The sequence below is a fragment of the Parasteatoda tepidariorum genome, chromosome 3 (genome assembly GCF_043381705.1).
Source record: "Parasteatoda tepidariorum isolate YZ-2023 chromosome 3, CAS_Ptep_4.0, whole genome shotgun sequence".
Classification (NCBI taxonomy): Eukaryota; Metazoa; Arthropoda; class Arachnida; order Araneae; family Theridiidae; genus Parasteatoda; species Parasteatoda tepidariorum.
In genome coordinates this window covers 31,435,374-31,461,375 of record NC_092206.1, presented here as the reverse complement: position 1 = coordinate 31,461,375, position 26,002 = coordinate 31,435,374, and the positions used below count along the sequence as shown (strand labels likewise).

The window sequence follows — 26,002 nt, the reverse complement described above, 5'->3', positions numbered from 1 at the left end:
TTGAAATTTTTCTCAATACATAATTATTATATATTTCTTAATATACAATTATAATTGCATATAATGTTTCTCAAAGTTTTTATTTTTATTATTTAAGTGTCTTCCTTACTAAAATACCATAAAATGCATTGTGGAGCCTGTAGCATCAGGCTCATAAAGGTGATCAAGCCGATTGTCAAAAAGCATAACCAATGTACAAGGCACATCCAGAAAGTAAGTTTCCCTATTTTTTTTAAAAAAAATAACTCACACTTTCAGGAACATATTTATTGGCAACAAGTACAGCAACGTTTCAGCTTATTTTTCAACGTAGCCACCACCTGAATTCAAACACTTGTCGTATCGTGGGATCAACTTTTGTATCCGTCTGTCGTAGAGCTCTACCGCCTGTGAATGGAACCAGCATGTGCCGAAAAACACCCGAACACAAAATTCAACGCTTAGGACGCTGTCGGTATGGAAAGTGATATGCACGGTGTGGACATTCTTGCTCATTGACTTCCATCCACATGGTGAAACAGTAAATGCTGACCGTTACTGTGAAACACTGCGGAAATTGTGACGTGCCATTCAAAACAAGAGGCATGGAATGCTTACTGCAGATGTTGTGCTCCTCCATGACAATGATATTGCTCCCAGCAATTTTCACGTTTTCTTACACCTCAAGAATTTCCTGTCCTCCGGTGAGCGTTTTGGCACCGACGAAGAGCTGAAGATGTCTGTCGCACGCTGGTTCCATTCACAGACGGCTGAGTTCTGCGACAGAGGGATACAAAAGTTGATCCCACGATACGACAAGTGTCTCAATTCAGGTCGTGGCTATGTTGAAGCATTGCTGTACTTGTTGCCAATAAATATGTTCCTGAAAGTGTGAGTTNCTGGTTCCATTCACAGGCGGCAGAGTTCTGCGACAGAGGGATACAAAAGTTGATCCCACGATACGACAAGTGTCTCAATTCAGGTCGTGGCTATGTTGAAGCATTGCTGTACTTGTTGCCAATAAATATGTTCCTGAAAGTGTGAGTTCTTTTCTTAAAAAAGATAGGGAGACTTACTTTCTGGATGCTCCTCGTATACTATTAATTCAAAATTACATAAGATATAGTTTTTCTGATTACTTACTTTCTCAGACCTTTTATAATGTATTTCATGTTTATCTCGTTAGATTATATAGATCCATAAATGATTATGATGTTGTGAATGGAATTTTTTCTTTGACAATGGGCAAAAGAGACGACAACAAAAGAGCTCTGCAGCATGAGTGCTTAGGACAGTATTTTGAAGCTGCTATGCTCTATAATAAGGTAAAACTCTTTTGTGCGTTTTTGTTATCGATTTTTTTTTTTTACGTATTAAATGTGTCTATTTTTATTTTTTCAATCTGATGTGTATTTTTTGAGATATCTCTACTTTAAACATATTATTCCCTATTTTGATTTTGCAATCAATGTTAATTTATTATAATACAATAATTTATACAATATTAATCAATGTTAATTAAGATTTTTGTGAACAAAAATCTTAAATTCTGCAAGTCAAATTTAGGTAATTTTTTCGTCGAAAATCCAAATCTGCAGTAATAAGGAAGTCTTATTTAAAATTGCCTACATCTAGGTGGTAAAGTTGGCATTTTCAAATGGATTTTTTGATTATTTTTATTATCTTCAAATGGATTTTTTGAAAATATTTAGCACATATTTTTATATTTTTGATTGCATCCATATTTCTTGTGATATTTCATATTCATACATCTTGAGTATTGTCTTACTGTTCTTAACAGCATTTCATGCAACCAGCATTAAAATCCAATTATTATTATTATTTTAATGTTAAAATGGCATACTTGGATTATTGACATTTCTGATTTTAATAAAATTTGTAGGAAATGTTATGTAAGAAAAAAAAATTGAATTTTTGCAACTATATATTTTTTTAACAGTTTTGGAAGGATAAACCTGAATAGAATATGGTAATTTAAGTAACATACATCATTTTACGTATGGTAATTCTGTTAATGATAAGTGAACCATAACATTTACACATATTTTATATTGTTATATTTTCCAGAACATAAATATTTAAAGTTGATCTGGCACAGTGGACATTCAATTTTCTTTCAAATAAAACTTTTATCTTAGATTTGGGCTATCAAAATGCATTTATAGCAAAAATGAACCATAATGGTATACATTTCAGTGACTGCATACTAACAGGTTCTACTTAGATAAGCAAGATATGGAATGCACTTTTTCATGATATTAAAATTACAAAACTGAAATTTTAACTAAGTTTCCAGAGCATTATCTTCCTTCTCCAAAAATTAACAAATTTAAAATATGCTGGAAAAGGTGCCTTAAGGTATAGTGGAAATAAGATCTATTCTCAGATCCATGGTAACTTTTTTAACTTATAAACTTATATATAATGTGACCCTTAACTTTCAAGCCTGATTCTTAGTAGACAAATATGAAAAAAGCTAGCGTAAGTATTATTTTAAAAGTTGTGTTTTAAGCTCAATATAAATATCGGTTGTTTTCTTTCCTCAATCGAAGTTAACTTTAGTCACCCCTCTGTAATTTACTGTGGGGTAAGAGATCAAAGAGGTGTGAAGCTTTTGCAATTCTATCTAGATGATTGAGGTATTGTTACTAACTTATATTTACACTGTAACCAAACCTAAATCTATAGGAGCTATAGTGCAAAAGTTTTAAAAGTTGAAAGAGTACAGTTTTGTACTTCATGCAGGGTTGGCTTTTTGCCAGCAGAAACTGGTTTTTGCCATGCCAGTGGCAGAAACTGGTTATAACTGGTAAAAACCGGCTAAAACTGGCCGAAACTAAAAATATGTCTATATTAGTTCTAGTAATTGCTTAATGACATTTTGTTTAAGTAAACTGAAAAATGTAACTCCATGTAACTGTAACAAACTTTTTAATTCATTGTTTGTAAATATATATTATTTTGTTTATATTAAATATAAAGAGTGCAGTATATCAAATATTTATATAAAATAAAGAATAAAGTAATGTAATAATAAATATAAATACTAGATTTTAGTTTATTATATTAAACTCTGAAATTCAGTAATTATTATCATTTAACTCTTAACATAACTGAATAGAGCTATTTTCAAATAGTTTTTTTCTTTTCAAGACATAATTTGCATGGCAACAATCCAATTATTATAACAGTAACAGTTTTAATCTTTTGTGGATGGCAATGCCTGCTAGTTCTGCTGGACTTGAGAGAATCTTCTCAAATTTCTCTTTCGTGCATAGCAAATTGAGAAATTGTTTAGGTGTAGAAACTGCATCAAAACTTGTCTTTTGTTATAGATAACTGCAGAGTGCAAACAATGTAATATTTGATTTTGAATGGTGATAATTTTGTAAATAAATTGTACTTTGCTTAACATTTAATTTTTTTTTCTATGAATTATCCATTGTATGTCAGTCTCAGTACTTACTTTTATGTCATTTTCTGAATTTCTGACACAAATGTGGTAGAAAAAGGTTTCTGCCATGCCGGTTTTAACCGGTTTCTACCAGTAATTTTAACCACTTTGGCAGAAACTTGCCAACCTTGACTTCATGAATGCCTTTTAACAATAAAATGTTAATATTTTGTATCCTCCTACATTATGAATCATTTTATGCAAATGATCTCTTTTTTACCCTCTTTTTTAGCTATATGAAGAGGCATCAGATGAGCATGATCAGGCTGAAAAAGATTTTTGGGACAAATCTGTTTTGAATGTATGTACCAATATAATTTTTTATCGTAAATAGTCTATCAAAAATACAAAACTAGGGCAATATATTCTATCAGTTGTAAGTTGTAACTATTTTAACACATATTTGTCTGCATGATGAAAATTTCTCATTTTACAATCAACCACTCAGTTGCCAAATGACGAAAGTTTATTTGTAAATTGCAGTAATTGATTTTTAAAAAAATACCAACATTTGGTTAATCACTGTAAATGATGCTGGACGGATGTGTGTTAACTATCCTTTGTCCTAACTTTTATATTTTATTCTAGTATTATAAATCATTTTTCTAAATTTAAAATAATAGTCTAATCAGTTTTTTTTAAAGAAAAACTTAATCATTTATAAAATAAAAGTACCATATGAAAGTATTCTGAAGCAATGATCATCAACGCAAAAATATTTTTTTCAGTGCCTTAATAAGTTATCAAAATGGGAGAATTTGGAAAGTGCTGCTCAATCTCGCTTTATGATGGATGAATCAACAAGTCTATTACAAATATGGGAAGATCAATACATGAAAGTAAGAAATAAAAAATTGATAAATCAATTAAGATAATTACTTGTTTCAAGTTTTTCATGTGAACTTTTATATAATTAATAGATCTTTTAGCCATTTTAAAAGATATGTTATATATTTGCAATTATTTTGTAGCCATTAAACTATTAAGTAACAGCATTTTAGATTCATTCATAATATCTCAAATACTTAGTATTTTAATGGTTTTTTTTCATAACATTAAAATATTAATGACGTTTTGTTGTTGTTAGTTCATTGAATGAAAAAGTATTATTTTATTTCTCAGTACTGGAATAAAGTTATAAGTAACTGGGATAAAGTTTTTTTTTTTTACTATGCTTGAAGAAAACTTCTTCTTTATTATACTTAAAAAATAATTTTTTACTTAAAATGGTCATACCCATTTTTTTAAGTGAAAGAAAAATAAAAGCCCCTCATTATTTGCTCTGTTCCAAATAAATTGGTTGTTTTTATTAAATATTCAAGTGTTTTATTTATTTATCTTTTTTTATTCTTAAATTACAAAATATGATTAAGACAAATGTTCCCTAATGTTGGAATACAATAAATATTACATTCCCATTCCTTATAAGACTGTCTTAAAGATTTTTTTAAATTTATTGTAATTTTTTTCTATAATAATATATAACCCAAGCCCAGATATGCCTCAAAATACATCATCATAAAAAAAAAAGGTTTTAAATTGAAGGCTGATGGAAAAATTTGTTCTTTGTATAAAAATTAAAATGTTGTTTTTCTCATTCATAAATATGTTATTTTTTTTATGAAATAGAACATGTAAATATGCTTTTAGCGGAACAATTTATTTCACAGAAATAATTTGTTCAAAATTTTAAATCTAATTTCAGTTTTTCTATTCTGTACTGTAGCATTCAAAAATAAAAATCCTTAAATAATATAAATAATATATACCCTGATATAAAAAATTCTCTTTTGTTTGAAATTATGTGCTTCAAATCAATTTGTCTTATTATTTTTTTTCTAATAAATATTATTAAATTCCTATTTATTAATATGATTCTTTACATTGAAATTTGAATGATTATTTAACTTATTTTATAAACTTACGATCCTATTTGCAAGCATATCATTCCACAATTTTAAACCACACCATTGACTACTTTTTCACCAAATGTAATACTCACATTAAAAAATTTAAAATTAAGTCTGAATAAAAGATATTCATAGCACTAATTGAAGTGATGCTGAACAAAAAAGGAGAGAGCAAGATGCAGCATACTCATTAATGCACTTTCTTCTTCCTTCCTGTTTTCTTTTATCAGGGTAAAATAGGGCTAAATTTTTAATGTGGCTAAATGGCTAAACCAAAATTAATAGCTATTTTTTCTTCCTGACTTAATGTCACTATTTTTCATATTAATAAAATCATTCCAATTCTATTTTAAGTTTTTTTACTGTAAATTAAACTATTTGATGGGGGAAAAGAGATTTTTCCATTCCAGAGGTGATTGTGCTCTGGAAAAATTCCGGATTTTTCCCTAACTGCGCTCCAAAAATCTTAGGTCCAAAAGTATCAAGAAATCATCGATCATATTTATATATAAAAATTCTTTAACATTTTATTTAAAAATATTCGAACTAGACTTTATACTTGGCATCTTTCATTTGTAAATATTTTTTCTGGGAAAATAATAAATGTGATTAGAGATAAAAAATAAACTTATACATAATTATTCATTTAAATGATGCTGTATATAATTTATTTAGAATTCAATGTCTTGAAATTATCAAAGATTTAAATTTATAAAGATATTATGCATCTTTAATGATTTTGCTCAAGAAATTTTCCGGATTTTTGAGTTGGACTCACAATTACCCCTGCCATTCTAGAATTTCAAAATTATGTCCTTTCAACCGTAAATTTCAGCTCTTGATAAGTTTATTTAATATTAATTTTGAGCACATATCTGTTAATACTTTTACACAAAATTTTATTCCATTCTTGCTATGAGTTAAATAATTAACTTTATATTAATCTTGCATGTATTCATTTATTATATTGGGCTCTGTTTGAAACTTTTATTTATTTTTTACTTATTAATTTTTATAAAATTATATATAATTTTAACCGGAAGTGTAAATTTACATTTTAAATATTTTAGGATGTTTATTTACCATACTTAGTTCGTTCCAAGTTAAAACTGCTTCTAAATGGCAAGAGTGACCCATCATTACTAAACTTTTTTGATGAATCCCGTAAAGATGACGAGAATAAAACACACTTAGAGGTAAGGAACCAAAAGTTTTCTTTTTAAGAAATGTAAAAGTTCATGAATTTATAGATTTCTTTTAGAAAATTTGTTACTAGAAAATATTTAGTTTTAAAAAGGTAAGATATTTTTGCAACTGATCTGTTGATTATTTACGAGATGTAGGGCACTCTTAGGAAACTTTTATTCGTATCTAATTTTGGAGAAATTGTATTCTGGCAAAAATTATCATTGTATTGAAAAATTCATTTTGAATTCTATAATTAAAGTTCAAAAACTTATTTTTCTTTTAAATAATTGATTTTAAATAATAATATTTTAGTGGCTTTCAGAATGCATTTAATCATATTTTACTGAATGTAATGGCGAATCTATGACAAATGTCTCAGAAAAATCCATCTAAGCTCATTTTAAATATAGTTCAGAAAAAATCATGCTTAGTAAAGTTGGATCCATAGCAAAAAAATTTTCCTCTCATTTCAGTTGCAATTATAAGTAAATTATGATTATTCCTATAAATAAAATGACAGCGTTGCATTTTTTATAATTTTAACATGCTGTGTTCAAAAAATCATCTGCCATCACTGAACATAATCTGTGTTTTAATTACAAAATGCCATAGATAATCTAATTTTCTAATATAATATATTTATTTAGATTCATTTCAATGAAGAATTAGCATTACTATATGTAGTGCAAGACAAGTTTAAAATTGCTCGGCAGTACAGTTCATCTTGTTTACACAAATTTCTGAAGGTAGTTATGATCTAATTGCTCTTGTTATTTTTTAGAACTTGAAATTAATTGTAATTTGTTGATTATTGATTTATAAATTATTTTTTAGGAATGGCAAACCCTAAGTCAAGTAGCTTTAGAAATGCAGCACTCAGTTTTGCAAAATTTGCAAAAATATGTTGAGTTAGATGAATTTTTAAATTTAATAGATCGAAGTATGTTATATATCTTTGTTATATTTGTTATATATCTTAACACTGTTATATATCTTTTATTATAATCATATCGATTTATTTTTTTGTCAAAATATTATATTATTAAAGTAAATGTTAAACTATTTGAAAAAGAATAAACATACGACACCTGAATGTGTTATTTGCAAAAATTTTATTTATTTATGCAAGAATTTTCTTGGAGAAAAATTAACACTTACAACATATATATACTCTAAACATAATTTATTATACTGTTATCAAATTTTTCTCCACAGGGGAATTTTTTGTTATTTGAAATAAAATATGTCGGTTAAGTATTACTCAGAATGACTTATTTTATGAAAAATTACTATACTCAAATCTGGTATATTTCATTATTATTTCGGCATGTAGGAAGTATAATAAATGTGTCTTATTAAAAAGGCAATCTATTATTGTAGAATTTAAACTTTAAAAATATGAGAGTTAGTTAATAGTATGACAAAACTCTAGAATGAATTAAACTTTTACAATTAAAATATCTATATATATAAATATAAAAATTATCTAATCTTTTACAGCAATGTTCTGAAAAATTTCTATTTTTTTGCTATATATTCATTAATCTTAATAAACACTCTGTGTGATTTTTATTAAGTATTTAGAAGTATGTAATTTAAAATTGTAATTGTAATGTAATTTTAATGTAAATTTTTAATTTAATAGGAATTGGTAAATTTAAATTATTGTATTTGAAAATTATTTTTTAATCAAAATGTATGAAACAGCAATTTTCTGACAGTATTTGTCATTGATCTAGCTGTCCTGGCCCTGCTAATTAGCGAACTAAAAGATTGTTTAAAATAAATTTTCATTGTTTAATTAAAAAAATTTTGCAACATAAGATGTTAAATTTTTTAAATCTTTCCTCTGGAAGGATTTTTACAACACATTCATATTTCAGAAATTCTCTTAAAGACTATCGATTAAAAATTATTTAATCCATGTTTTCAAAATACCTGAAAAATTAAATGTATACATTGTTTTAACTATCACAACTTAAAAAGTAAGAAGAAAAAAAAGAAAATGGGTAAATTTAGGGATTTGTGGAATCTACTAGTATGTGGTAAAATATTTTAATTCCATTCCCATTCATTTCATTTTTAAAGGGGATAACATTTCTATGGTCAACTGATTTACAATGTAACCTTAGTAATGTAACCAAGGAATTTGATCTTAAGTTTGTATTTTTATATAGCTCACATTTTGATTTATATCCTCAATAAGACTTCAATTTTACATCAGTTTTACGCAACACTAAAAATTTATTCTTTCTGAAATGCAGTGTTGCATTTAATACAACTTTTAAGAATTAAAATTCCATTTTCTAACATTTGAAAAATTGTAATAAGGAAGACATAGACTAGACTTTATTAAAATTATTTCATGCTCAAAGGAGTGCTGATTTCACCATCACTAAGTGAATTTTAAAAAATTCATTCATTGAAATTTTCAATATATTTTTGATTTTTTAAATTTGTGTTTTAAAATGTTTGGTTAACCTGTTTTATAAAATGGATAAAATATCGATTTTCGTAAAACAAGTGTTAAAGTCAAATCAGATTATAAAAAGGACTGTAATGCAGATTGTATTTTTTTATTTTATTCTAGTGCATTATTGTTAGTTGTTTACAGAATTGAATTTTTAAGTAATTAGTGTGCATAATTTTTCTCAACTGAGGTGTAAAGAATGTCCTTATTTAATGTGTGAATGTTGAGTATTTTTAATATTGAGTATGATAAATGAGTTTGACTTATACACTTATTCTGCATTATATATATCTAATATATGTGACACTTTTCTTGTCAGTACCAAAATTAAGTAAATTCTGAAAGCATTTAAATAATTGGTTTATTTTATGGTTTTGGCACTCTTAAAACTAATACTGCTTTTTATATTATTTTTTATAGACAACTCCTATCAATATAAATCTGCAATAAAAACTTTAAAGTACTGGCAAAAACGACTACCTAATGCAATTGATCCAGTTGACATATGGGATGATGTAATTGCAAATAGGTTTGTATATCTAAAAAAATTCTTTTATGATTTTAATAAATGCTGCAACTTTTGTTCGAAGTGCCAAAATGTTTCTAATATAGATAGTTGTGTGAAAAAAGAATTTTTTTAGTCATTCCTTTGCATTAAGTGGGCTGTACAAATTTGCATTAAATATTTTTCTTCCAACATAATTGTTTTTTTATTTTTTTTATTTATTTATTTTTTTAAAAAGTGTAAAAGCAAAAAAAAAAGGAACGTTTTGTTGCAAGCAAGGATTAAAGGGTTGGTTTTTTTGTTTTTGGTAAGAAAATAGATTCTTTCAATTCATAAGTACTTTTGAAAAGCTAAAATGTTAAGTAAATGTTTTTAAAATATTTTCTGATTTTAATAATTATACATATNAAATGGTTGGTTTTTTTTGTTTTTGGTAAGAAAATAGATTCTTTCAATTCATAAGTACTTTTGAAAAGCTAAAATGTTAAGTAAATGTTTTTAAAATATTTTCTGATTTTAATAATTATACATATTTTTTTAACGTTGAAGGTAACGTGCATGTAAAATTTACATTCACGTTACCCTCAGGGTTAAAAAAAATCATACTAGATAATTTATTTACATTGTAAATTATTATATAATTCCTTATTATAAAATTCCTTTAATTGTCTTTTTCTTTACATATATATTTTGAATTGTCTTCTTTAGACAATTGTATATACAGAAATTGGGAGATAAATTCGGCAATCAAGTTGAAAAAATGGAAGTTTCATTGTCTGATAGTTTGAATAATGACAGCATACATGAAGATGATTTTAAAAGGATTGCTTTAAATACATCAGTTCACATGAAGATACGTTTTGCTGAAAACTGTGCTGCAAAAGGAAATTTTCCAGTAGCAGTATCCACTTTGAAAAATATATATAGAGTAAGTTATTATTTATTTTCATAAAACATAATTTGATGAAATAATGAATTCTTAGAACATTTTTTCTTAAAAATTTAAACCTGTTGCATTAGATTTTTATGGTTGCTGCATAACTTGTATTTATAACATTAAACCCCCTCAAGTCCTGCTAGCTGCCTCACCATGGCGAGGGGGTGTCACTGGGCGGAATGGGCAAAGTACGTCGAAAGCTTAGCTCCTGGTAGGGCCACCCTAGGCGTGAGGGCCATTCCATTATGCCCAGCTAAGGCTAGCAGGTGAAACTATGGAGCTAAATCAGTCTTCTACCTTTGGTACTCCAGGTCCCTTTCGGCCAACAGAAGCTGTAACACTTTCCCCTGCACCCCCTTATCTATTTTTTGACTTTCTGGACATTTTTGGACTTATGGATTTGGTCTAATTGGGATGGACCTCTTGGGGATTAGAAATGAACAAAACATAACATAAAATCTATTAAGTTGATTATTAAAATCTTATTTGGAATGCTTAGGTAAATATTAGGCACAGTCAATAAATATTGAGGAAAAAAGCCATTAAATACCAAATATTTTAATTAAATAATAAAAGTGTGCCTGAAATGGATTTGTAAGCCTTGCAATCGCTTGGTAGCAGTAACTGTCATATCAGCTGTGATAAAAGGATGATATTGAATCCATTTCCTTTCTGAAAGTGATGTGTAATTTAGGACCAATAGAAAAGGGCTGTTTATTTTCTATGTTCTGAAGCTATGGTGCTGGAGTCAATTATCAGAGGTCTTTAGAAAAGTTAGCAAAGCTAGGAAAGGCAATCAAATTGAAAAATATTGAACTTTTTATGATAGTTTCAGACTATACACAGCCATGGAAATAAGGAATCCTTTGTAGTCCTCGTATTATAGTTTTTCTTAAAAATTTAAACCTGTTGCATTAGATTTTTATGGTTACTGCATAACTTGTATTTATAACATTAAATCTATTAAGTTGATTATTAAAATCTTATTTGGAATGCTTAGGTAAATATTAGGCACAGTCAATAATTATTGAGGAAAAAAGCCATTAAATACCAAATATTTTAATTTAAAAGTGTGCCTGAAATGGGTTTGTAAGCCTTACAATCGCTTGGTAGCAGTAATTGTCATACCAGCTGTGATAAAAGGATGATATTGAATCCATTCCCTTTCTGAAAGTGATGTGTAATTTAGGACCAATAGCAAAGGGTGTTTCTTTTTGAAGTTAGCAAAGCCAGGAAAGGCAATCAAATTGAAAAATATTAAACTTTTTATGATAGTTTCAGACCATGCACTGCCATGGAAATAAGGAATCCTTTGCAGTCCACATCTGTAAAAAGTCCTGTGTCACTTTCTCTACAGTCCAGATCTGTGTATCCAATTTCTTTGTTTACTATGAGGTAGAAAAAGCCCTGTAAGGAAATCTGTTTCAAAGGAGTGATAAGTCAAAGTGTGAATATAGAAGCATAACGTTGAGTGACTAGTGTTTTAACAGGGCAAATTTCTAAACTGCTATAAATAAAAGTTATGATAATGTATCTGATTTTTTTATTTATTAATTGTACTTAATAAGTATATATATACACTTTCATTTTGTTATTCATAACATAACTTAGCTTAACAATAAAAATCTCCACTTTTTTCAAATTTTTGTAAAATTCTAATAATTTTTCCTTATTTTCTTCATTGTTTATTGTTAGAAATGTATGTGTACCCAATAGTAAATGTTGAAAAGCCATAGAATCTATCAAGATGAGCATTTTACGGAGCTAATATTTTAAAGCGGAACAATTGTTTTCATCTTTTGTCTTTTTGTGCTAAACCCCATAATAAGGATAGTTGGTTTTACTATATTATATACCAGTGGTTTCCAACTGGCGGCTCGTGAAACCTTTTTGTGTGGCCCGCGAGCTAAAATATATTAGTTGTCTTTCTTTTGCGGGCAATTTTTAAAAAAAATCTCTATGGGTTTAGAATACTTTTCTCGTTAATAAAAACCTAATTTCTTCGTTTCTGTGAAATTTATCATACCAACGGTGCAAAAAAAAATTTTGCTCAGGTTTTGCATCCAAGAAAATATTTATTCAAATACAAAAATAATCGTGTATGTTGCTCTTTCTATTTCATTTTTTTGTATTTTGTGAATATAATTTAGCATGTGTGAATCAGAAATTTTCTCAAAGAAATTCTCCGATTTAACTTTCTGAAACCACTCATTTTGGATGAAAATATATACACAAACACATTTGTAAATTTAAAATGTAAATATCTATTCTCTGGTGGTTGCAGCAGACAAACCTCAATTTTGTCATTGAACATTTTGTGTGCTACTATGTAAGTTTTAATATCAACCTTTTTAAAGATTTATATTTTAACAATTAGATATTTGTTTAATACATGGGTGCACATTAAAGTTATTGTAGCCTGAATTTTTTAATATGCAATCAAATATTTTTAAAAGTCTACATTTTATTTTAATTTGTAATTCAATACTTTTGTTTTGTACAACTTGATAAAAATCTGATGGTAATATTTAATGTTCCTTCAAACATAAAAGAGTCCTACATAAAATTTTGATAAAGTTGCGGCCCGCCATTTGATTTGTGTTTTTAATTGTGGCCCCCGGCCTCATGTAAGGTGGAAACCCCTGTTATATACTGTAAAATTATATTTATATTTAACCTTTTTTGAAAAATATATTTTAATAACTGAGACTACTGTATTAATGTTACTTTTTTGTATTCATTTCTTAGGATTCTCGTTCTCTTGATGGATCGACCTGGTCAAAATTCATAGAAGCTTATTGTTCTGTTAACAATCAAAGAGTATTGCAATCTCACTCAGAGAAAAGCTTAGATATAGCTGTTGGTTCATATAAACAATTAGGTATAGGGAAGTCTCCTTAAACTCTGAATAAATCTACTTATTTTATTTATTACATTTTATATTTAAAATCGGTATATTATTGAATTATGATTTGAAATTGAAATAACATGGGAGTGTACAACCTGCAGCACTTGAATAGTCAATATCAAACATCCAGCTTCTCACTCAAAATCTTTGGAAACGAAATTGTGCAACTAACTTATGAAATGTTATTTTTTTCAAACTAATTTCAATATCTTTGGAAAAAAAGTTCTAAAATGTAGAGGTATGTACTGAAAAAAACAAAATGTAAAAAACATTGTAAATTTTTTTTTTTTAAATTTCTTTTTTTTAAACCAAAACATGTTTCGAACGAACATAATAAAGAAATTTATTTAAAATCAAAGTAATTTACATTCAGTAAAAATAATAAAACATTTTCTACAGTCTAAGTGCATTATCTAAGTTTTAAGTACACTTTATAAATATGACCATTTCTTAAATTGATTCATACAGCATGAGTCTTAAATTCGTAAAATAAGTACACATAAGAACTTTACATATGCATCTCTATGGTCACTTTATTCAACATGATACTATTACAAAAAGTTGTGATATACCCTTTAACCTTCGCTACTTAAAATTTGAAAAGCCCTTTTATGCTTATATCAACACTGTAGTAACAAACAATATCCCTGATTAGTAATAAGCTGTAATCATTTACATAAAATCAGACATTAGAAAAACTATAAATTGAGATTTAAAAATATAAAAACGTAGCTTCAAACTTTATTTCCGGAAACAACACAGACAATGTGTGTTCCTTATTTTGCCCAAATACAATGTTTGGAGAGCATTATGGATGGTTAACTATAATAATGACTAAACTTAAACAAATATACTAAAAAATTAAAAAACATGGTAAACTTCTGGTGTATTCCTCAGCCAATGTTGTGTTTATGAGGCAAAGTGGGAACAGTTCATCCAATATTTTAATTGTGATTAAAATTTAAGTTTTCATCCTATATTATCATTTATAAGATAACTCCAAGCTATGGATATTTTATCAGATTTCAAAACAAGATTATGTTGTTGTAATATAAATAATTTTCATTAAATGTTTCCATACTGAGAAAGGTGCTTGTTTATAGGACCAAAATTACATAATGTCTCTTTTTTGCAATTATTTGAGCTTTATTTTTGTAATTTTGTTTATTCATGTGTAGCGCAAAGTGTATCTCATTTTAATTTGGATGTATCCTTTCTTTATGGAGATTATTTTGATTTCTATTTTATATATTTCTAAATATGGAAAGAGTCTAAAAAACAAGTTGTCTACAAAAAAAATGCAAAACAAGAGACAAATATAACTTATGAAAGTTGAGTCAACGATTAAGGCTTTACATTTGGACGTGAAAATGAATTAGAAATAGCAACTGTAAGGCGTCCTTATTTTTTATTTTATACATAAAAGAGCAAAAATTGAAGTAGCAACTTTGCCAACCTTGCAATTGTAATGTCACTTCTGTGAAATTCATCTATTGTCCTTTCTTATTGTTTTGTTGTTATGTTATTATTATTTTTTTTATTCTTATAAAATCTTTTAACTTACTATTTATTTTAAATGACGTATTTTACTTCTTTTTCCATGCAGGTGAGCTAGAGAAGAGATGCGGTTCAGGTGTTTCCCAAAAAAAATTGCTTAGTGAAACTTTAGAGCTCATTGCTAGAATGTTTATGAAAGATAAAAGTTTATTTGATACTATTACAAATGAAAACATGGCTGTTATTTCATCCTTATCCAATGGAAAATCAGATCTAACAGAGGTAAATATTAAATGTACATTTATATTTTAGTTAACCTTTAATTCTTTACCTGTTGTGATTTTTTTTACTTGATTCTACTTTATTGTTATATTTCCATTTTGTGATATTTAAATTTTATTTTGCTGTACGTTCTTTACATCGGTATTTATATTTATATCTATTGCCTTCCTGATGTTTTGTACTGTATATGTTTTTGTTTAAAATCTTTCTCTGTATACACTATATAAAGAGGGGGGACTATTTAATGCTGATATTTGTATTTTAGTTAATAGAAAATAATTGAGAAATTAATTTACAAAATGAAAACCAAAACATTTTTTATCTTTAATCTTATTTTTAAATACTGCAAGAAAGTAAAACTGAGCAATATTAAAATAAGCCCTGTGTTCTGTCATTAATTTTAGAGTTTCTTGTTTTTAGTTTTATTCATAATCCTAGTTGAAATTTGCATATTTTCATGTGAGATAAACTTAAATATTGTGATTTTTTTTAAATTTTTGTTTGGATTTCTTTTTCACTAAATATTTTAATGGTATTATTTATATATAATCTAATTGTATCCATAGTTTTAATATTTTTATTATGAAAATAATAATAAATGTAAATAAGTCTGTTTTTATTTTACCAGTAAGTTTTAATTTTATTATAATTCTCTAGAAATCATTAAAAAAAAGAGCTAAGTTTACTTTTACATTAGCAAGTCCTGTAAGAAGTTTTATTTTTTTCATTGCTTTTTTGATTCAATGTAATAGTAGAATTAAATTACGCTTAACTTTAGATTGGTATCATAAACAGCAATTTTCCGAACCATTTTGATTTTTTCTAAAAAAAACTTTGGAGTTAAAATTACTAAGAATAAATAATTTATAACAGTTGAAGTTAACTCATAAATCATTATGAATGTTAAGTATTTGAAACTAGATAAGAATAGAAACATTTAATAAATGCCTAAAATGCTTATAATGAAATATTATATTCAATTTTAATTTAATTATTTATTGTACCATCCAATCTAGAGAAGATACTATTTTATATTTTGATCATTTTATTAAGAATTCTGATTATTTTATTTTTATAGATAGTTTCTGAAATTCTAGACCAAAGCTATTCCTCTTTAAAGAATATAACCATGGGTACTTCAGGTCTTGCTAACCCTGTAAATGACACAAACAGAAAAAGTGTTGCTGCTGCACACATGGAGTTAGCAAATTTTTGCAACCGATACTTGTGTGCTGAAAATGGTAATTATATGTTTAAAAAAATTTTAGTTTTCACATACTGATGTATGTATTGTAGAAAAATTATTTATTTTAAAATATTATTTATTTAATGCATATTGAGATGAATGGTTTCGTAAAAACTTATTTATCTTTTAAAATGCATTTTTTAATAATTTAAATATTGGCTTATGCAGCTGGCTGCAGCTTTTATGTCCAGTACTACATTGCCGGCCGGGGCTGAGCAGCTGTAGCTTTTTCTTAGTGTTTCTTCTTTTCTCTCAATAGATGACATGAAATTATATTGTATATACTGTTGGAAAACTGAAAAATCATTGCAGTATAATATAGGGTTGACCATTAGGAAAAATATTAGTAAGTGAATGGGTTAATAAGGAATAATTTTTGAACAAATAATATAAAATAAATATGTGAAAGAAAAATTAAATAAATCAAAATGTGAAAGAAAAATTAATATAACTGTACAAATCTAATACTGATACTAATCTGNACAAAAATATTAGTAAGTGAATGGGTTAATAAGGAATAATTTTTGAACAAATAATATAAAATAAATATAAGGTTAAGTGCACTCAGCTGCTGCCATAAGCACATAATGCTAAGACAATTCTACCTCTTCATTGTTGCAGATAGATGTTCGTCAATAACATCGTAACAGCTGTATGCATATAATTTTAGGAATTTGTAAAGATTTGAATGCTATTTTTATAATATTAATTTGTTTCCCATTATGTTATCATTTTAAATATTTTCATCTTACCTGTTTTCCTGTGTAGTAGATTCTAAATCTGAAGAATTTGCTGCAGAGAAAAAAATTATTTTTCAAGCTTTTCAAAATGTGAAAGAAAAATTAATATAACTGTACAAATCTAATACTGATACTAATCTGAACACTAACACTGTAACTAATGCTTCCCCACTTAAAAATGCACTTAAAAACTATACTAATCTACTTACACTAATTAATCTGTTTCTAAAAAATTTACTCCATAATTAATTCTTCAGCTGCACTTCTCTAGAATCAAACAAAAAAAGGTTTGGTTTTTTTGTAACGAACCCTTTAATTTAATGAAGGATCATGAAAATTCCAGCATGTTGAAGAATACAGGGTGATTCTAAAAAGATGGGCAAAATTTTAGGAAGTGATAGTACACACCCAAGCAAGCAATTTTTATCAAAGAATGCATGGTCGAAAACAAAACGCAAAATCGCTGGAGGGAGTCAAAGTTTATGTTCTTATATGAGGGAAAAACACACAAAGAACGATGAAGTTAAGTTATAAAAGCAAACTTAATGGCATGTGATTACAATAAGTGTTCAAGACAGTGGCCGGCAGCGGCTTTGCAAGCAGTACAACAGCGAAGAAAAGGTATGCGAACATTCTGAAACACACCAGGCATATCACGAACTTTCCCTGCAGCGGCTGAAAGCTTGGCTACAAGTAACGCAGCGCTGTAACTAGCAACAGGAATGGAGCTTTCACGTTTGCATCAAACAACTTTCCAAATGCGCCAGCACCTTTGCGTTTTGTTTTCGACCATGCATTCTTTGATAAAAATTGTTTGCTTGGTTGTGTACAATAGCTTCCTAAAAATTTGCCCATCTTTTTAGAATCACCCTGTATACAAGAAAAATATAACTATAATGTTTATTACATGACTGAAGTTTTTTAAATTAACTATTCATTTTTAAATGTTGATCTATTTTTAGTCTTTTTTTTAATACTTTTTTAGTATTTTTTATTATTATTGTGATCTTTTTTTTTTCAAACTTCTTGACATAAAATTTCTTAAGAAATTCTTATCTTATTTTGTATAGCTGTATTTTTGTTTAGCTGTATTTTTTTAATTACTATTATTGCATTTTCTGTCCCCTTATTTTGTAGCCAAAAATTTTGATCTTAAAAAGATTCCATCATTCAATGAATTCCCGAGAATTCTTATCGAATCCCTTCTTGATGCTTTGAAGTATGGATCCACAGATGCTCATCTACTCTTTCCCAGACTTCTACAAATCATTGAAAATAATCCATCTTGTCTTCAAGTGTTTGAGGAAAAAGTAATATATATATATATTTTCTGTTAATCTCTTTCTTCCTGTCTGTGTAATTCTAATGAAATTTTTTACCTAAAGGTTTCAAAAATGCCATGTTGGTTGTTTATTGGATGGATTGATCAAATGGTTGCCTTATTAGACAAACCAGAGGCCAAAGCAGTTCAATGCATTATTGAAAAAATAGCTCTCACCTATCCCAATGTAAGTTTTATTAATTAATTAATTTATTTAAGATTTGGATAATAGTGTCCCATTTTTTTTATTCTCTTAAATATTTCAGTTCTTAGCACGATTTTCTATATCTTTAATGTTTACTTTCAGCTTCATAAAGGGAACTTATTTTGATCAAGGAAAATTAGGTTGAGTTATTAAAATTAAGGATGCTGAGTGGTAGCGCTCCTGAGCCACAGGTCCTGGGTACAATCCTCAGGCCGGGCAATGTTGACTCAGCCTTTCATCCCTTTAGTGGGTCGATAAATGAGTACCAAGAATACTTGGGAACTAAACACTGGGGGTTCCGCGTTTGACTGACCACCTAACCGGAACATCTGCTCCTGCACCCCAGAGCCCAATGTCAACAAAACTGAGAAGGACATAGTAGGCCTTGGCCCTCTATGGGCTGTTGCGTCTCTGAATTTAGTTTTATTTAAATTTAAGTGTTAATCAGTGAAATAAATGTTATATAAGGGTTGTCCAAACATTACGCTACACCTTTTTTCTATATTTTTTACTACCTTTTCATCACAATATATCACCTTTTGTTGTATGACCTAAATCCCATGCTATGCTATATTGCTTTATTACCTAATAGTAATGATTACATGTGTCCAATTTTGTTTGAAATAAAATTAAGGTTTCTACAACAAAAAAAATATGATAATAATGAAATATTGACATGAAAAAAATATTGTAAACTGTAGTATTTTGAATTATGCTATTTGCATAATTTTTTTATTTTGTCGTTTTAGATAGTTCGAAATCTGTTAAAATGACCTGCATTATTTTTTTAAGAGTGTTAATGCCCAGAAAGATTCTATTATAATTTTAAACGGATACCACGGATCCTTCATAAGCATCAGTTTTTTTTTTCTCTAGAAAATAATGTCAAAGTGAATACAAAGTAATTGCATGGAAGAAAACAGTATTTAACTGATTTAAAATGGACATAAAATGAAAACAATGTTAAGAAAATAATTATAAATATTTAATCTGTTGAGTTTAAAACTTTATTTTAAAGTTTTTTCACTAGCCTAATTAATTCTCTCAACTCCCTTGTTGCGAATCGTCTCAATTTCTCCTTCTTCTCAAACTGTTATTTGTCGGTGGTTTCTAATTACATGATTATTTTAATTGCATAATATAAATGTATCTGCTTACATGTCATAGGTTAATTATAAAAATTTGGCTTTCTGCACACTGCCATTGTTGCGTAGCAATGTATGAGACTGATCAAAAAAGTTTTCAGCATTTCTTATACTGCCTGACAACATTCAGGCTTACTCCAACAAACCCACTTAACTTTAAGCTAGAATATATTTATCTAATATATCATCTGTTGCTCAGTAGTTTAAGGAAACGTTATATTATTTCCTAAAATCTGCATTTTTTTTCGTTTCTTGTTGTGGATTTACAGAATTATGTAATTGATCTGTGTAAAGGCTTTTTGATTTTATTGAGAGAAGAAATTAATTTGCTTAAAAGTATATTTTTTTTAAAAATTTGAAGTTTGCTTTGTATTTTATAACACTAATATTTGCATGCAGCAGCAGGAAACTGCATTCATTATTGATCGCGAATTCCTTAACACTTATAGCAAACTTGAACCTATCATCTAAATAGGATATACTCATCTCAACTTCAGAAATATGTACTAATAGATAACTAGTCACATTTTATTTATCTAATGTAGCAAAATTGACAAATAACTGATCTTACAGCCACAATGTAAATGTTTGCCTTAACTTTGTCCAAAATCTGACCAAATGCCAGTTTTGAAGTGTGTGTGTCCTCTCTTAATTATGTAACTGAACCGGTCTAACCTCTTTCCTGATTTTTATTAAAAACAAAAGTTTAGGTAAACTGTTACAGAGAAAATAAAGCAGTTAAGAAGTCCCCTCAATGATCAGCCATCTAACAGGTTATACTTAATAAACTGCTTAGATTACATGCTTATCCATTCTTAAGTATCAATGCCTTCCTTTCTACTGAATTAGTTGTATGTGTAACTTAGATTCCAACTCTTGACTGATGAAACTCTGCTACCATATAACTTTAATGGAAAAATGTTTTTAATGGGAACGCTTTTAGACAATGCTGTCCAATTTTGTTTGCAGTTGAATTATTTGATATACTAAAATGATGAAATTATATTTAATCCTTATTGTTTAATTAACAAGCATGCGCTTGAAAGTTCCAAAGAAAGAATTTCATAATTTTACAATTGTCTTACAAACATTCATGATATCTAGTTTTAATTTTCAGGAATAACTTTCTTCTTATTTTATGTTTTTTTTTTATTTCTGATATTTACTAAAGAAAAGTTTTTATTTTGATTTCTTTCTTTGCAGGCTATTATTTATGCATTTCACTTAAGTTCTGGAAGCTATAAGTTTTCAAATTCGAAATCAGATAGTTCTAATAAGAAATTTGTTGATAAGTAAGTATAAGCTACAACTTTTTATAATACCAAGGATTTTTTTTATCTTTAAACATTATGGTTGAAAATTTTCATATTAAATAATCATTAAAGGCACATTGGACAGAGCATTAACTTGATATATTGTCTATGTTTTGAAATGCATTTGCAATCAAATTTTTCAACTCTTGTCCCAGGTTTTTATTGTTTAAGGTATTAATTTTTGTCCCAAGGTATTAATTACATTTAATTATTATGATAATTAATATTCAGAAAACCACTATTCTTAATCTTTGAATAAAGTTTTTTTAAAATTAAAATAACAGTCATGAGTAGTTTTTTAATATTTCCAATTGTATTTCAGTTTTTTTTATTGAGTGACTCTAATAAGATTTAAATTATGCTCACCTAGTACAGTGTGATCCGACCTTAAGGTACCTGAACTTAAGTTTAGGAATGTGAAAAAAAGAGACACTCCCAATGGAAAACCAATAGCATATTTTATTAAAAACTTTTATTAAAATTTATGTATTAAGAAATTTTATTATTATAATTAGTTAAATATTCCATTTCATTTCAGGATAGAGAAATTAATGTGTTGATTGGCTCTTTTTTCTATTTATTTAAGCTTATCAATGTCTACTGTACGCTGAGTAAGGCAAAGCCTCTGGCTCCATTCCTCTGAAGCATTTCCAATTCAATGTATTGTTTTTTATTTAATTTGTGATAACAATTATTTTTTTTATTTAATTTGTGATAGTGATGGGTTTTGATTTAATATGTGGTAATGATCCTTCTTGATTTAATTGGGACTTTAAAGCGCTGCTGATGTAATTAATATGATCCTGAAAGAGTATTACATTAAAGCTCAAAGTACTAAGAAGGAATTTTTTCCAAATGCTAAATTAAAATATTTTCTCTATTACGAAGGAAGAGCAAACACTAATAAAAGTGAATAGTTGGGCCATGGGTCGTGGCCATATATTGTAATACTGTCCTTGACTACTTAGAATTTCTTCATCTTTTAAAATTCATTTTTCTACATTTCTGTTGACATTAATCTTTTGTTTAAAAAGGACTTTTTTTTTAAACTGTTAATAGTAGAATTTTTAATAATATTAATCTGCAATAAGAATTTTAAAGTAAACTTAAACCCTTTTACATGTTAATAAATCAATAACCAGTCTAAAATGTTGTTTTTAAAAAAATCTTGAAACTCAAATGCTAATAGTTTTATTAATACATCTTATTGAAATATTTTTTATCTTTTAGAATAAAAGCAATTCTGGAAAAAGAAACATTGATAACTGATTTTGTTACTGCTCTTGATCACCTTAGTGTTCCCTCAGTAATTTTCAAGGTAAATAGTTTTAAGTTATTTTTATGGTGAGAGTTTTTAATTGGAATGATAATTGTTCATAGGAAATAAGGTTATTTGGTTTTGAAATCAAACAAATGCTTCTCATATATTATTATTTATAATTTAACTTGTTGCTAAATGCCTATTTTGATAGTTTTAAAAACATCTATGTGTAAAATGTATTGAGTTATTTTCTGACTATGTCTTAATGGAGAAATTTAATATTTTGGCAGAACTTAGTATTTCTTAAGTTAGTAAAACTGCTTTGAAAAAAGAAAACTTGAGCACTGACATCATTCCTGCTGATTCTCATGTAAAATAATCTCCTGTGTCAAAATGTGACCCTTGTTTTTCTCCGACTTTAACCTTTTTCTGCATATACCTCCTACATTTACTCTTCATGGTAATTTTATGGCCATTGGTAAAGAAAGAAGAACTTTTTATTATTAACATTAAAAATATATCCAAGTATTGATATTATTGTAGGGTGAATGATCAAAAGAATGTATGGGGGGTGAGAACAAAAAATTGAACACTTTTTTTTTACAATCTGATACGCAAATCTCTCTTCTCATTATTAATGTCTTCCTCTTTTAAGACCCTCAGAAAATTGAATAGTTAAATTTATCCTTTCTCCGCCGGCAAATCAAATTTGTCATTATAAAGTCATGCAAAAGTAGAAACATGATGAGCAAAATCAATTGAATAGTTCCTGAGAAATTGAATTTTAATTATACGACTTTTATACTGTGCGAACTTCCAGAAAACATAATAATTAAAAATTGTAATAATTAAAAATTAAGCAAATTCTTCTTTTTTGCTATATTCCTTTCAAAATAATAATAATATTAACTTCAGTGTAAGAAAATGTTTCTACATTATTATGCCAATTTTAGGATACTAGAATTAATTCTTAATCTACGAATTATTAGCAGTAAAACATTTATTCTCGTTGAAAAAATTAAAATCGTGCTTTTATTCCCTTAACTTTGTTTTATTTATGTTTATTCGTGTTGATAGTTTTTGAATTTTTTTCTTTACAGGACTATGTGAATGAGTTAGTGCAATCAGTAAGTGCTAAAACTTCTGCAGACAAGGTGAAAGAGATTTTTACTAGAATAAATGATAAATTATTCAATCCAAATGCTGCTGAAAAAAATAGAAGAGTTACTATAGGACCTCTTCATAAAAAATTTTCAGAAGTATATTTTCTTTTTTTCTAAATATATATATTTATAAAAAATCTTAATAATCATAGAGTTTTTTAGACAAAACATTAAGTCTTACATATATTTAAATTAAATGAATATTAATAAAATAAATAAGAGCTTTTTTATTGCCATATTGATAAATTTAGTTTATTTTTAGAATGATATCATACTATGATAATATTGGCAGTACAAAAAAGAATTATATTTCCATTTAAACTGAAATAAGGTTTCAGTGGATCACTTTTTTAGTTATTTCAAATTTATCTAGAAGATCTAAAAACCAAAACAAAAAAGGAAGAAAGAAAGACTATTTAAAATTTTGTTTTTAAATTTAAATATTAAAGAATTTTAATTTCGATACTTTCTTTAAAAGGTAATAGATTATAAATTAAAGAAAAAACACATGATGCAATATTTTAAAGTCTTAAGAAAATTTAAATAAATGTTACTAAATAATTTCTTAATTTTATATTAACTCTATTGATCAAAAAAAATAAGATTATTATCTGATTTACAACTACAATTCAATATATTTAATAATATTGACAAAAAAAATACTTGCCCATGATTTTTCTGAAATCAATAAATGATACTGTAGCATTAATCTCTGTTAAACAGCTTGAGTAGTAGATTAATAACTTGATTTATTTTTGTGGTATTACAATGTTTTTTAATTAATATATTTATAAATTTATGTTTAGGAGTTTAAAGACAAGTTTCTAGCAATCTGTGGAAAAGATGGCTGTAAGCTAATGAAGGAGAAGGAGTCTAAGGTATTTAAATATAAAAGTTTATTCTAAAAATTATAAATTAATATTTTCTAAACGATAACTATGATTCTTTTTGCCCCCTTTGCAATGCCTGTTACTTCAGCATATTCGTCAATTTTTGATCTTATTCCAAAAATAATTTTCTAAGTTTCCATTAAATCATCAATCAAAAATTATCAAGTTGGTAATAAAAATAAAATCCACCAGAAAATCTAGATTAATTAGCAGCTAACTCTTATACTAAGAGACTATTAAGTAATACTAAGAGAATTAAAAAAGTCCTTTTTTTATTTTATATTCTGATACATATTTTGCATCACATGTTCTTTCCAAGAAAATATGATGTTCTTTAAAAGAAAAAAATTAAATGCTAAAGCACCCCTTTTATCAATCAAGATTATTTTCTCAAAAAGATAAAAAGCTGATAGTAAAACTATTTTATGTCTAACTTGTTTTTAGCAAGAATAAAATATTTGTGACTGTCAGGAATTATTTACACTTATATCATACACCCAGGACTGTTTCTTTAATTGATATATTTGAAATTGTCTGTTATTTTTGAGACTCTATGTACCTGATTTAATGTGTAAAAATAGTGAATTTTCTTGATATTGCAAGTATATTTTCTTTGTATAAATATTTGCTCAATAGGTAGCTTTGAAAGCTTTATCAGACTTAGTTGCAGAAGCTAAGAAAAAGGATAAAAAATTATCAAGTTTAAAAGATGCCTCTCCTTGGCTATATGAATTTCAGCAATGGAAGTATTCTTCTCAAATAGAGATTCCTGGTACGAAAATTTTTTATTCTTAATTAACTCCAATAACATAATTAATCCTGATTATTAATATAACAAATTTGTTGTATGGTAAAACTTTATTATTTGTTTACATGTAATATGAATAATAGAGGTAACAAAACTACTTTTATAAATAAAATTTACAATTATTTTTTACTAGTAAAATACTCAATGTTTATTTCAATGTTAAAAAAGATTTCCTTACAAATGCATACAAAAATATTGGTTTTTGGTGTTGTGTTCTGTAGTATTAAGCTCTTGAATTAATTGTTGTATAACCAATAGCACATTTTTGAGATACTTGTTTAAAATCATCCTGTTTTCTTTTATGAATTTTTTCAAAATATTTTATTTAAAACATTAGTCTTATCTCTGTGCAAATTAAATGTTTTATGCTTATTTGTAGGTCAGTACACAGGAAGAAGTAAACCATTGCCAGAATACCATGTGAAAATAGCAGGTTTTGATGGAAAGGTACTATTATAGCTATACAATAGATTTTTAGAGGAATTTCTATAGATGAAGAGATTGCAATTATATGTTTAAGTAATGATGAAAAAAAGGGATTGTCAAAATCTAACATCACTAGTGGGGAAGGATTGATAAAAAGCATCAAAACCATTTTGATTATTTGATGAAACGTGGAAGTTTTTTTTAAATAATTGTCTTTAAACTGTTCTTTTTGTCCTTTGCCACTCAGATACATTTAAATGTTGTCACTCTCGCCTTCCTCGTTTATGATTCTTCAGTCTGATAACATATTTTCTCTATATAAATTTAATTTGC

The 26,002-nt window shown here is 27.1% G+C and overlaps 1 protein-coding gene across 2 annotated transcripts in view; it reads left to right on the top strand.

Annotated features, from left to right (window-relative positions):
- The window catches only part of LOC107455055 (DNA-dependent protein kinase catalytic subunit), a 137,262-nt gene that overhangs the window by 92,015 nt on the left and 19,245 nt on the right, over positions 1-26,002 (top strand). For both annotated transcript variants that reach the window (XM_043042865.2, XM_043042867.2), the window contains exons 66-84: positions 1,166-1,304; positions 3,687-3,755; positions 4,183-4,293; positions 6,435-6,560; positions 7,200-7,298; positions 7,387-7,492; positions 9,443-9,551; positions 10,236-10,455; positions 13,213-13,345; positions 14,979-15,151; positions 16,230-16,392; positions 18,275-18,447; positions 18,523-18,645; positions 21,012-21,100; positions 22,352-22,439; positions 23,483-23,641; positions 24,352-24,423; positions 25,072-25,207; positions 25,623-25,690. In XM_043042865.2, coding sequence (XP_042898799.1) covers positions 1,166-1,304; positions 3,687-3,755; positions 4,183-4,293; positions 6,435-6,560; positions 7,200-7,298; positions 7,387-7,492; positions 9,443-9,551; positions 10,236-10,455; positions 13,213-13,345; positions 14,979-15,151; positions 16,230-16,392; positions 18,275-18,447; positions 18,523-18,645; positions 21,012-21,100; positions 22,352-22,439; positions 23,483-23,641; positions 24,352-24,423; positions 25,072-25,207; positions 25,623-25,690 — 2,356 coding nt within the window. The remainder of the gene's footprint in view (positions 1-1,165; positions 1,305-3,686; positions 3,756-4,182; positions 4,294-6,434; positions 6,561-7,199; positions 7,299-7,386; positions 7,493-9,442; positions 9,552-10,235; positions 10,456-13,212; positions 13,346-14,978; positions 15,152-16,229; positions 16,393-18,274; positions 18,448-18,522; positions 18,646-21,011; positions 21,101-22,351; positions 22,440-23,482; positions 23,642-24,351; positions 24,424-25,071; positions 25,208-25,622; positions 25,691-26,002) is intronic.